This window comes from Bufo gargarizans, chromosome 2, assembly GCF_014858855.1.
Source record: "Bufo gargarizans isolate SCDJY-AF-19 chromosome 2, ASM1485885v1, whole genome shotgun sequence".
Classification (NCBI taxonomy): domain Eukaryota; kingdom Metazoa; phylum Chordata; class Amphibia; order Anura; family Bufonidae; genus Bufo; species Bufo gargarizans.
The window spans coordinates 6,205,989-6,218,501 of record NC_058081.1 but is presented as its reverse complement, the minus strand read 5'-3'; the positions used below and the strand labels follow the sequence as shown (position 1 = coordinate 6,218,501).

Sequence of the window (12,513 nt, the reverse complement as noted above, 5' to 3'; positions counted from 1 at the left end):
CGGTTGGCATTTGGTCAGTAATCCATCAGTATTTCTAATGCAAAAAAAAAAAACAGGAGTGGATCCAAAACAGAGGTGACATGTGAATGGAATATTTGCATGTCTTCTGTGTTTTGTACCCACTCCTGCTTTTGGCTACCAAATCATAGGCTAATTTTGATGGGACCATGCAGGCCTTACGGCTGCTACACAGACAGGATTCATTGTCCATCTCATTTTTCCTTCCTTCTGACAGATTAAAAGAAGGGTCAAATAAATGATGATATCAGCCAGGCCAAAAGGCAAAACAGTGGCCCAGTCATGTGGGGAGGGTGGGAACAGCATGAGAAGTCTACAGAGTGGCCCTATGACATAGTGGTGAGGTGGAAGCATCATGATCAGGCCACAGAGTGGCACAATGACAGTGTGGAGGTGACAGAAGCAGCATCAGGAGGTCACAGAGTGGCACAATGACAGCATGTGGAGGTGGCAGCAGCAGCATCATCAGGAAGAGGCCACGAAGTGGCACAATGACAGTGTGGAGGTGGTGGCAGGAGGAGGCCACAAAATGGCAAGGTGACATAGTGTGGAGGTGGCAGCAGCATGAGAAGACCACAGAGTGGTAAGGTGACATATTGTAGAGGTGGAAGCAGCATGAGGAGACCACATAGTGGCAAGTTGATGTAGTGTGGAGGTGGCAGCAGCATGAGGAGACCACAGAGTGGCAAGGTGACATAGTGTGGAGGTGGCAGCAGTATGAGTAGACCACAGAGTGGCAAGGTGACAGTGTGGAGATGGCAGCAGCATCAGGAGGCCGAAGAGTGAGCCAGTGACAGAGTATGAAGGTGGGTGGCAGTACTAGTACCAGCTAATGATGGTGGGTGAAAGAAGGGGCACTTGGCATCAGATGTGTGGCATCAGGAGGGTGGCAGCATCACAATAGTAGCTGAGGTAGTTAGCCAGAAGAAACTGGTCTCTTTTGTCAAAGTAAATCAAGCAGCTTTAGTAAGTTATTCATGTGTTTTTATTTGCTCCGTCTGCATTCGATCTCCACAGTACACAAGACATGACAGGAGAGCCTCTGCTTTGGAGGCCAAGTCCAGTTCTTAAGATCAGGAGTTCCATCAGAATTGTGTGTAACATTTTTGCTCCCTGTACAAAGCCATACCAAAAGGACACTGTAGGCATACACATCAGAGGAAACTGAAGCTGGTTGCCCCAATTTTAAATCAGAAGCAGTAAACAGTTAGAAGCAAATAGAGGTAGCTGAACTCCACTGCTCTGTATCTCTTGTGAAGTCAATGTCTCAAGCTAAGCCCATCTTGCGATTTACAGCAAATACATTATTTTCATGTAGAGATCCAAGAATTATATTGGAGGTATGTAGTGTATGCAAGCCATGTACGACCCCTCTCATCACTCTCACGCTATTCTGCAACTGGTTTTCCTGGACAAGCAGAGTCACGCAAGGGAGGAACTGCTCCGTGTCCTTCAGCAAGAAATAAAATCCTGTCTTTCTCAGTGAGAACTAAAAATCGGAACCATGGTGACCGACAGTGGGAAGAACATGGTTTTGCCGCTGCATCAAGGAGGGCTGACCCATGCACCCTGCGTGGCACACGTGTTCAATCTGGTTGTTAAGTGGTTCCTGAAGTCTTCCACCCTTCTGCAAGACATCCTAAAATTGGCCAGTAAACTTTGCCTGCACTTCAGCCACTCTTAAACAACAAAGCACACCCTCCTTGTTCTGCTGCGGCAGAACGGCATCCCCCAACATAGGCTGATAAGCAACGTTTCCACCCGTTGCTATTCCACCCTCCATATGTTGGACTGACTTTACAAACAGAGAAAGGCCATCAACGATGTCTTGATGATCCAAGCGGACAGGAGTACTCCCCTGTGAAACTTTGATGTCAGCCAGTGGCAGCTCATGCGTGATACCTGCCGTTTGCTTAGGCCCTTTGAGGAGGTCACGCTATTTGTAAGTCACCAAGACTATGGGATGAACAATGTCATTCCACTGCTTCATGTCCTGGAAAAGATGCTGGTAAATCTGGCTGGTTAGGGGACTGGAGACATGGTGCCTAGATCTCATGGCCACATGAGCCCTGTAGTGGCTGAACTGGAGGAGGAGGACATTGTACTACAAGCAATGTGTAGCGAAATGTGTGTTTTTTCTACACAGGTGACAGGGGAAGAGGAGCAGGAGCAGCCAGAGGAGCTACAGGGCAATGAGGAGGCAGACGACCCAGACACACCATGGCAGTATGTAGTGGAGATGGCGGCAGGAAGTCCCTCTGAGTCACTTGCACAAATGGTAGATGCATGCTCACTTGCTTGCGTAGTGACAGCTGAATGCTCACCTTTCGGCGAGGGATGACTTCTGGCTCTCCACTTTGTTGGACCCTCGCTACCGGTCCAAAGTACTGTAGGGGCATTTTTTACACCCTGAGAGGGAAGACAAACTGAAATACTATAGAGACATTCTATGTAGTCATTTGGCCGCTGCCTATCTGCGCCATCGTCCATCCTCTCGCAAGTTGTAGGGGCTCTCTGTGCTCACATTCCTCTGCCATGGCTCCTGTGGCGGTGTGGGGGGGTAGGAGCAGTTCCAGCTCCATCAGCAGCAACTTGAGTCTAGAGTCACTGATGAGCAGCTATTTTCCCCCGCCTAGTGAAGAAACTACTCACCAGCAGCAGCAGCAGCTAGACATGGAGCAGAACTTGAACAAGCAGGTGGTGGCATACTTGGACAGCACCCTGCCACCCCACATTGAAGATCCACTGGACTACTGGGCAGCCAATTTGGATTTGTGGCCGCAACTGGCCCAGTTTGCCCTGGAAAGCTGTCCTGCCTGGCCAGTAGTGTGGCATCAGAGCGGGTGTTTAGTGAGGCGGGGCCATAGTTACCCCAAGAAAAACTCGCCTGTCCACCAAAAATGTGGAGAGACTGACCTTTGTCAAGATGAATCAGACATGGATCAGCCAGGATTTCCACCGCAAAAATGGCTTTAAAACATAAAACTACACCGCTAAACGGCAAATATATTTTTGTGTTGCCACTAATACACGCCAAAAATGGTTTTAGAACATATAACTGCACCGCACAAGGGCAAATAAGACTTAAACATATTTCCTTGTAATAAACCCTGTTAATGGCGGTATCACACAGCACTTGCACCCCAATAACAAGAACGGTTTGCTGGAATTACAGAGATGTATAATGGCAATTTGGATCCCCGGTCAGTGCAGCAAGGTGTAATAGGATTGTTCCTATTACCCAGGCTGTAACCTCCCCCACTGAACCCTGTTCTACATAAACGCTGTGGAATGATTCCTCCCTATCCTTTCCCTGCACCTTGTATTATCTTTCCCTGCACTGGTAAATCAGTTTTTCAGCACAATGAAGTTTTTTCTATCACTGTCCCTAGCGCCTGCTGACGTTTCTCCCTGCACTAATTCCTAGTGTATTTGCAAATTTTTATCACGAATATCTGCACTTAGTGAATTTGCAACGATGTAGAATAAAGTGCTATATATTCGTAATCGCGAATATTCTAGATTTCTTTTTTATAAGTAACCTCTCATCTTGCGTGTTGGCCAATGAGAAGACTGCAATATCTTTGTCAGAGCTCTTAGCAACATCCCTAGCAACCAATAGGAAAGTTGCCTATCCCTTTACTAAATAAGAAACCCCCCAGCAGCCATTTTCTGCAGTTTATTTTTGCAGTTCTGTGAGAGAGAGCAGTGACATTGCTGTGCTCTGTGCTTTCATCTAGATCCTATTCCTTATTCAATTACATGAGATAGTTAGTAGCTCATATATATAATACAGATAGTCAGTGTAGGTTAGATAGTGATATAGTGGAGCTGATAGGTTCCAGTGCAGGGTGTTAGGCAGTGTGATAGGGATTACTGTTTCTCTGCTGTCCATACATACATGCTACAGACATAGTGCTGTGATGTCACCAATCAGTAAAATCTACTCAGACCTGATAAAATGTGAAGTTGCATGTATTGCACAAAAAATATGCGCATCATTAGTGCCGATTTGCACAATCGCGAAAAAATAATGACAAGATCGCAAATTCAAGAATTCACAAATTTATTAAGCGAAAATTTCACAAAATATTGCGAAAACGAATATTGCCTATGCCAATCATCACTACTAAGTACACTGGTAAATGGCAGAATTTAAGATGGCTGACACTATTTATAGGGCTGTGACATCGCAGGGCTGGCTGCTGATTGGCTGCATGCATGGCATGGTGGGTGATCCCGCCTTACCCATTTTCAATGTAGCATTTGCTGCATAAGCTGCTTTGGATGGATCCATTGTTCTTTTTTACATACTTATCTAATTCAGAGTTCTAGACATTTCCGTTGAACCAGCAATGTCAGATTTTTTCTCTCCACCTATTTTGACCATTACAGATAGATATTGAAGTTAGTATGTTTAGTATGTGTGCGGGGGGGGGGGGGGCTTTATACAGTAAAAGTTTTGAGACTATGTAAATCTCTTCCAGAGGAATGCATGGTGATTTACTAAAAGAGAAGAGGGGCTGGGTGTGTGGAGAGTGATAACTAGAGATGAGCGAATTGAGGCTGATGGAGTGGAATTCTTTCCGAATTTCAATTCACACTGAAGCCGAATTTCCTTGTGCTTCGTTGTAACGAATCCAATTTTTTCCTAAAATGGCTGCTGCACGTCTGAGGACATTAAGAAAGGAACTCTGGGAAGGCGGGATCACCCATAATGCCATGCATTCATGCAGCCAATCAGCAGCCAGCCAGCCCAGTGATGTCACAGTTCTATAAATAGCAGCAGCCATCTTAGATAGTGACATTTACCAGTGTACTGAGTGCAGGGAGAGACATCAGCAGGCGCTAGGGACAGTGTTAGAAAAAACAACTTCATTGTGCTGAAAAAACTATTGAAAAGTTCAGGAAAAGATTGTTCAAGGTGCAGGGAAAGGACAGGGAGGAATCATTCCACAGCATTTATGTAGAACAGGGTTCAGTAGGGGAGGTTACAGCCTGGGGAATAGGAACAATCCTATTACACCTTGCTGCACTGACTGCGGATCCAAATTGCCATTATACAGCTCTGTAATTCCAGCAAACCGTTCTTGTTATTGGGGTGCAAGTGCTGTGTGATACAGCCATTACCAGGGTTTATTACAAGGACTGGCTGAAGTCTTTTTTGCCCTTGTGCGGTGCAGTAATATGTTCTAAAGCATTTTTTGCTGTGTATTAGTGGCAAAACTAAAATATATTTGCCGGTCAGCCATGCAGTTATATGTTTTAAAGCCTTTTATCGTGTATATTACCGTAAAAAGAAAAATATATATATTTGGCATTCAGCGGTGCAGTTATATGTTCTAAAGTACTTTTGTGTGTGTATTAGTGGGAAAAAAGGGCTTAATAGCCATTGTGTGGTGAAGTGAGAAATTTAAAATCTTTTTTGGGGTGTTTTAATTTTATTTTATTTTTTTATTTAACAGTATGTCAGACAGAGAAGTTCCAGGCTCTGCACAGGGGAGTGGCAAAGGCCTAAATGTTTCTGGTGCAGGCAGAGGTCGCAGCAGATTAGGGGGCTGTGGCAGCAGGGATCACTTTGAGAGGCCTGAGATCCCAGTGTCAGCTAGCGGTCATGTCTTGACCAGCAACCCAACGGTTCTTCAATGGTTGACTCGATCTTCGGCTTCATCGCAAGTGACATCAGACACCCCCAGCCAAGAGACGGTGGGTTCGTCAGACACAACCCTTAGTTGGCATGGCCCGGGAGCAGGCCCTGTGCCTTATTCAACCTGCCTCTCTCCTTTTCTGTTTCAAGTTGCTGGTGCTTCAGTCCCTACTTTTCCAAGTGGTGGACTCAGAGAACTGATGGCTTGTGCCAAGCCGATGTGGAGAGTCCCAAGGCTTAATTTCTTTGTCAAACAGGCAGTACCAGCCCTGCACACACATGTAGAACAGAAGGTGGTCCAGTCTGAGTATGTCGGTGTCTGCCAAAGTGCACGGCAGTGCCGACGTGTGGAGCTGTAACTATGGTCAGGGACAATACATGTCCTTTACGGCCCACTGGGTGAATGTGGTTCCTGCACAGCCACACCAGCAACTTGGCCAGGTGACGCTACTTCCGCCTCCACGTTTTCAGGCCTTTGTCCTGTGAAAAAGTCCGCCTCCACCTCCTCATCCTCCACTGTGTCCTTAGCCTCCACTGCAGGGAAAATTCACAGTGCCCCTCCAGAATACCACATGATCAGGGCATGGCGGCGTCACGCTGTTCTGCATCTGGTTTGCCTGGGCAAACAGAGTGTACCTGACATAGGGTGGAGGTGGCAGCAGCATGAGGAAGCCACAGAGTGGCAAGGTGGCATAGTGTGGAGGTGGCAGCAGCATCAGGAGACCACAAAGTGGCAAGGTGACATAGTGTGGAGGTGGTGTCAGCAGCATGAGGAGACCACAGAGTGGCCCAATGACAGACTCTGGAGGTGACGGTAGCATCAGGAGGCAACAGAGTGGCACAATGACAGAGTCTGGAGGTGGAGACAGCATCAGGAGGCCACAGAGTGGCACGATAACAGAGTCTGGAGGTGGTGGCAGCATCAGGGGGCCACAGAGTGGCACAATGACAGAGTGTGGATGTGGCGGCAGCATCAGGAGTCCACAGAATGGCACAATGACAGTGTGGAGGTGGCAGCAGCATCAGAAGACCACAGAGTGGCAAGGTGACATAGTGTGGAGGTGGCAGCAACATGAGAAGACCACAGAGTGACAAGGTGAAATAGTGTGGAGGAGGCAGCAGCCTCAGGAGGCCACAGAGTGGCAAGGTGACATAGTATGAAGTTGGCAGCAGCATCAGGATGCCACAGAGTGGCAAGTTGACATAGTGTGGAGGTGGGTGGCAATTCTAGTACCCGCTGAAGATGGTGGGTGAAAGAAGGAGCACTTGGCATCAGATGTGTGTCATCAGGAGGATGACAGCATCAGAATAGTAGCTGAGGCAGGTAGCAAGAAGAAACCGGTCTCTATTGTCAAAGTGTTGGTGTGGCACCATGGATGATCTAGTCTTATGAATCAGGCATTGGTAGGTGGAAATCCTGGTGATCCACGCCTGATTCATCTTGACAAAGGTTAGTCTCTCCACATTTTGGGCGGACAGGTGATTACTTCTTGGGGTAACTATGGCCCCCGCCGCACTAAACACCCGCTCTGATGTCACAGTACTGGCCAGGCAGGACAGCTTTTCCAGGGCAAACACTGCCAGTTGCGGCCACAAATCCAGTTTGGCTGCCCAGTAGTCCAGCTGATATTCAATGTGGGTTAGCAGGGTGCTGTCCAAGTATGCCACCACCTGCTTGTTCAGATCTTGCTCCAGGTATAGCTGCTGCTGCTGCTGGTGAGTAGTTTATTCACTAGGCGGGTGAAGAAAGCTGCTCATCAGCGAATCTAGACTCAAGTTGCTGCTGATGGAGCTCCTACCCCCCCCACCACCCCGCCATAGCAGCCATGGCAGAGGAAAATGAGTGCAGAGGGCCCCTCCGGTCAGACCTGCAAGAGAATGGACAATGGCGCAGATAGCAGCAAACTCACTATATAGAATGTCTCTATGGTAGTTCAGTTTGTCCTCCCTCTTGGCGGGTGTAAAAAAAAGGCCCCCATTTTGGACCGGTAGCAAGGGTCCAACAAGGTGGAGAGCCAGAAGTCATCCCTTTGCCAAATGGTGACATTTCAGTTGTCACTACGCAAGCAAGTTAGCATGCAGCAGGCAATTTGCGCGAGTGACTCGGAGGGACTCCCTGTCTGGGTCTTCTGCCTCGTCTTCCTCATCACCCGGTAGCTCCTCTGGCTTCTCCTGCTCCTCCTCTCCTGTCACCTATGTAGAAAAACCACCCATTTCGCTACACATTGCTTGTCCTCCTCCAGTTTAGCCCCCACATCTGTTCCGGGACATGAAGCAGTGGAATTACATTGTTCATCCCATACTCATGGTGACTGACAAATAATGTGTCATCCTCAAAGGGCCTGAGCAAACGGCAGGTGTCACGCATGAGCTGCCACTGGCTGACATCGAAGTTACACAGGGGAGTCCGCTTGGATCATCAAGAAATCATTGATGGCCTTTCTCTGTTTGTATAGTCGGTTCAACATTTGAAGGGTGGAATTCCAACGGGTGGAAAGGTTGCATATCAGAGTATGGTGGGGGAAACAGCTAAAGGAGGATGTGCTTTGCGGTGTATGAGTGGCTGAAATGCATGCAAAGTTTCCTGGCCATTTTTGGAATGTCTTGCAGATGCGTGGAAGACTTTAGGAACCATTTGACAACCAGATTGAACACGAGTGCCATGCAGGGCGCATGGCTCAGTCCTCCTTGACGCAGCGCCGACACCATTTTCTTCCCATTGTCGGTCACCATGGTTCCGATTTTGAGTTGTCGTAGAGAAAGCCAGGATTCGATTTCTTGCTGAAGGACACGGAGCAGTTCCTCCCCTGTGTGACTTCGTTCGCCCAGCCAAACCAGGTGCAGAACACCGTGAGAGTGATGAGAGGGGTCGCACAAGGCTTGCATACACTACATGCCTCCAACATAATTCTTGGATCTCTACATAAAAATAATGTATTAGCTGTGAATTGCTAGTGGAGCATTGTTGGAGACATTGACTTCACAAGAGATACAGAGCAGCGGAGTTTAGCCACCTCTTTTTGCTTCCCACTGTTTACTGCTCCTGAATTAAAATTTGGGCAACAAGCTTCAGCTTCCTCTAATGTGTATGCCTACGGAGTCATTTTGCTATGGCTTTGCACAGAGAGCAAGAATGTTACACACAATTCTGATGGAACTCTTGATCTTAAGAAACTGGACGTAGACTCCAAAGCAGAGGCTCTCCTGTCATGTCTTGTGTGCTGTAGAGATCGAAAGCAGATGGAGCAGATAAAACACATGAATATGATGGTAAAGCTAAAGTCTGCTCATGTGTTGTCATCAGCGTCTTTTGTTATGTTTACTGCAGGACCCATGACGACTTATTTTGTTCCATACAGCAAAGGGAGGTCTACAATCACCCATCACCTTGCTACTCTGTGGCCTCTTGATGCTGCCGTCACCTCTAGACTCTGTCATTGGGCCACTCTGTGGTCTGCTTATGCTGCTGCCACCTCCACACTATGTCATCTTGCCACTCTGTGGAGTCCTTATGCTGCTGCCACCTCCACAATATGTCACCTTGCCACTTTGTGGCCTCCTGATGCTGCTGCCTTCTCCAAACTGTCATTGTGCCACTCTGTGGCCTCCTCCTGATGCTGCTGCTGCCACCTCCACACTCTGTCATTGTGCCACTATGTGGCCTCCTGATGCTGCTGCATCCACCTCCACATTGTCATTGTGCCACTCTGTGGTCTCCTCATGCTGTTTCCACCTCACCACTATGTCACAGGGCCACTCTGTGGACTTCTCCTGTTCCCATCCTCCCCACTTCATGACTGGGCCACTATTTTGCCTTTCGGCCTGGCTGACATCATCATTTATTTGACCCTTTTTCTGATCTGTCAGAAGGAAAGAAACATGAAACACACAACAGATCCTGTCTATGTAGCAGCTGTAAGGCCTGTATGGTCCCATCAGAATTGGCTTGTGATTTGGTAGCCAAAAGCAGGAGTGGGTACAAATATTGTAAATTTTCCATTCACGTGTCATCTCTGTTTTGGATCCACTCCTGTTTTTCTGGCATTAGCAATACTGATGGATTACTGACCAAATGCTGACCGAGTGAAGGCGGATGCTCCACAGACAGGATCAATTTTTTGGGGGTTATTGTTCTGATGGATCAGATGATGTGCAAAATAATCAGTGACGTCAACAAAAAACTTACTGCTGACACCCTTTCTACTCTGTCAGGGGGCTCTACTTGTCTAAGCATTTAATAGAACAGGTTCTGTAGACATCTATGTGGAATCAGTCTCAATCTCAAAAATTGCTCATCTCTAGTGATAATATTACAAGTTATAGTTGTTAGATTGCTGGAGGTAGGTCTTTAATCTAGGGAGTTGTTCTGATTATTCAACAATTGTATCTAGGTATCCGTCCCTGGATATCTAAAATTGAAAAACTGCCTGATAGGAGCGTTAAAATAAAATAACAAAACTTTATTATGTAGTTTCTAAAAAGGGAATCAAAGACCAATACTCAAATGACGAGTGTATCAGGCTAGAGTGTCCCCCTCAATGTGGGCGAATTTAATTCACAATACGTATTTCCTTCGCCCACATTGAAGGGTGACACTCTAGCCTGATACACTCATCATTTGAGTATTGGTCTTTGATTCCCTTTTTAGAAACTACATAATAAAGTTTTGTTATTTTATTTTAACGTTCCTATCAGCCAGATTTGCAGTCTACTGTAGAAGGATTTTGGAAGAAAATTTGCTTCTACCACGCAAGGAATTTGCTTTCCTTTGGCTCCACATTGCAGGGTAATTAGCTGAACAGAATTACTGAATGTCTTTTTAGTCAGTGAAACCTACTTATTGCTTCTTTCCTCAATGTCCTTCTTGCTGATCCAGATGTATTGCTCATTTCTTGCCCCTGGATTGTTTTCCCTCCTAGCTTTTCTTTTTTACCTCAAAGTGAAATTTCAATTATTAAAAAACAAATATTGTTTCCTGCATGGCTTTCATAATGTCCTGATTTCTTAAACTGTATATGATGGGGTTTATGAAAGGCGTGAACACAGTATACAGCAGAGATAGGATTTTACTGATGGTTGACGATTTTCCTTTTGTTGGAACAACATAAACACTGAATATAGTCCCGTAGAATATGGAGACCACAATGAGGTGGGAGCTACAGGTAGAGAAGGCTTTCTGTCTACTGATATTGGATGGAATCTTCAAGATGGTAGAAATTATATAAACGTATGACACTATTATTATTGTAATTGGGATCAAAAGCATTGGAGGACCTACTACAGAAATTTCTAATTCAAGAAACTGAGCACCGGAACAGGCAATTTTTAGCAATGGAACAAGATCACAGAAGAAATGGTCGATAATATTTGTTCCACAAAAGTTTAGCATTAATATTGTTGAAGTGTCAATAATTACTATGCAAAAAACAGCCACCCAACAGATAACAACCAATTTCACACAATATTCATTATTCATGATCGAGGAATATCGGAGGGGATTACAGATGGCCACATATCTGTCATACGACATCACTGTGAGGAGGAAGCACTCAAATATTTCCAAGGCACAGAAAAAATACAGCTGAATCATACAGTCAATAAAATTAATGGCTGCTCCATTTTTAAGAAGAATATGCAGCATAAAGGGAGCGATATCTGTAGTCAACAAGATGTCCATGATGGACAGTTGTGAGATGAAGAAGTACATTGGAGTGTGCAGGTTCCTGCTGATGGACACCAGGATGACGATCAGGAAGTTTCCACAAATGGTGCAACAGTTGATACAAACTAGAAAAGAGAAGAGCAAAATTCTTAAATCTTGGTCAACGTGAAATCCCAAGAGGAAAAATTCTGTGACCACAGTGTGATTGTTCTTCTGCAATAAGATAAGTAAAGACAATTCAGCTGTTGTTAAATTATGCATGTCACAGAGTTAGCACTCAAACTCTTAACTCAAATTTGTAAAATATTCTTATTTCACATTAACAGTTATGTAATTATTATAGCTGCTGTGACGGTAACGTACACTACACACAGGGGAGGAGGATAGTGACCACTGCGCTCCACCCTCACCTCTGGCCCTGCCTACTTGCGAAGTCCTAATGACAGGGGACAACTAGACGGCAGTCCCTAACTTAGTATACATGCTGGGAAGACAGACAAGACAAATAACGGAACGTGAACGAACGGGGTCAATACCTAGAGAGCTACGCAGTACTAAGGAATGAGCAGAGAATAGTCAGGAAAAGCCGAGGTCAAATTCCAGGAGAGAAACGAAGTACAACAGGAGTCCGCAAAGAATCGTCAGGTGGAAGCCAGGGTCAGGATACCAGGAGAGATGCGCAGTACAGGAGGAGCAGGCAGAGAATCGTCAGGGAATATAGGATCAGGTAAGTATGCAGGAACAAAACAATCACCAGATACCTAAAATTAACAGGAAACCTGTGGCCAGCAGGCTGCCTGTATTTATAGTGGGGAGTGAGGGTCATGTGACGTGGCCAGCGTTACATGACAGACAGACAGACAAGTCGAGCACCGAGTGATCAGCTCGGCGCTCAAGGCAGACCTAGGAGCAGGGAGCCTCCCAGCTAGCAAAGCCGCCCTGGGAACGAGGCCAAACACAGATCCTCACTCCCGAAGCTAAGCAGCATGTCTGCGGCTGATGGGAGACCGAGTGCGCCCTTGGCGCCCCGTGACAGTACCCCCCCTTTTACGAGGGCCACCGAACCAAAACATTCAGGCGATGGCCTTTCAGGGTGTTCTAAATGAAATTTTCGAACAAGTCTAGGAGCATGAACCTCCCTGGCAGGTACCCAAGATCTCTCTTCAGGTCCATATCCCTTCCAGTG

At 46.3% G+C, this 12,513-nt stretch overlaps 1 protein-coding gene across 1 annotated transcript; it reads right to left on the bottom strand.

Moving 5' to 3' along the window:
* Positions 1–10,619: 10,619 nt before the first annotated feature.
* LOC122929274 (olfactory receptor 472-like) lies at positions 10,620–11,588 on the bottom strand. The gene has a single exon (XM_044282793.1). The coding sequence runs from the start codon at positions 11,586–11,588 to the stop codon at positions 10,620–10,622; it is 969 nt and encodes a 322-aa protein (XP_044138728.1).
* Between the last annotated feature and the right edge of the window lie 925 nt (positions 11,589–12,513).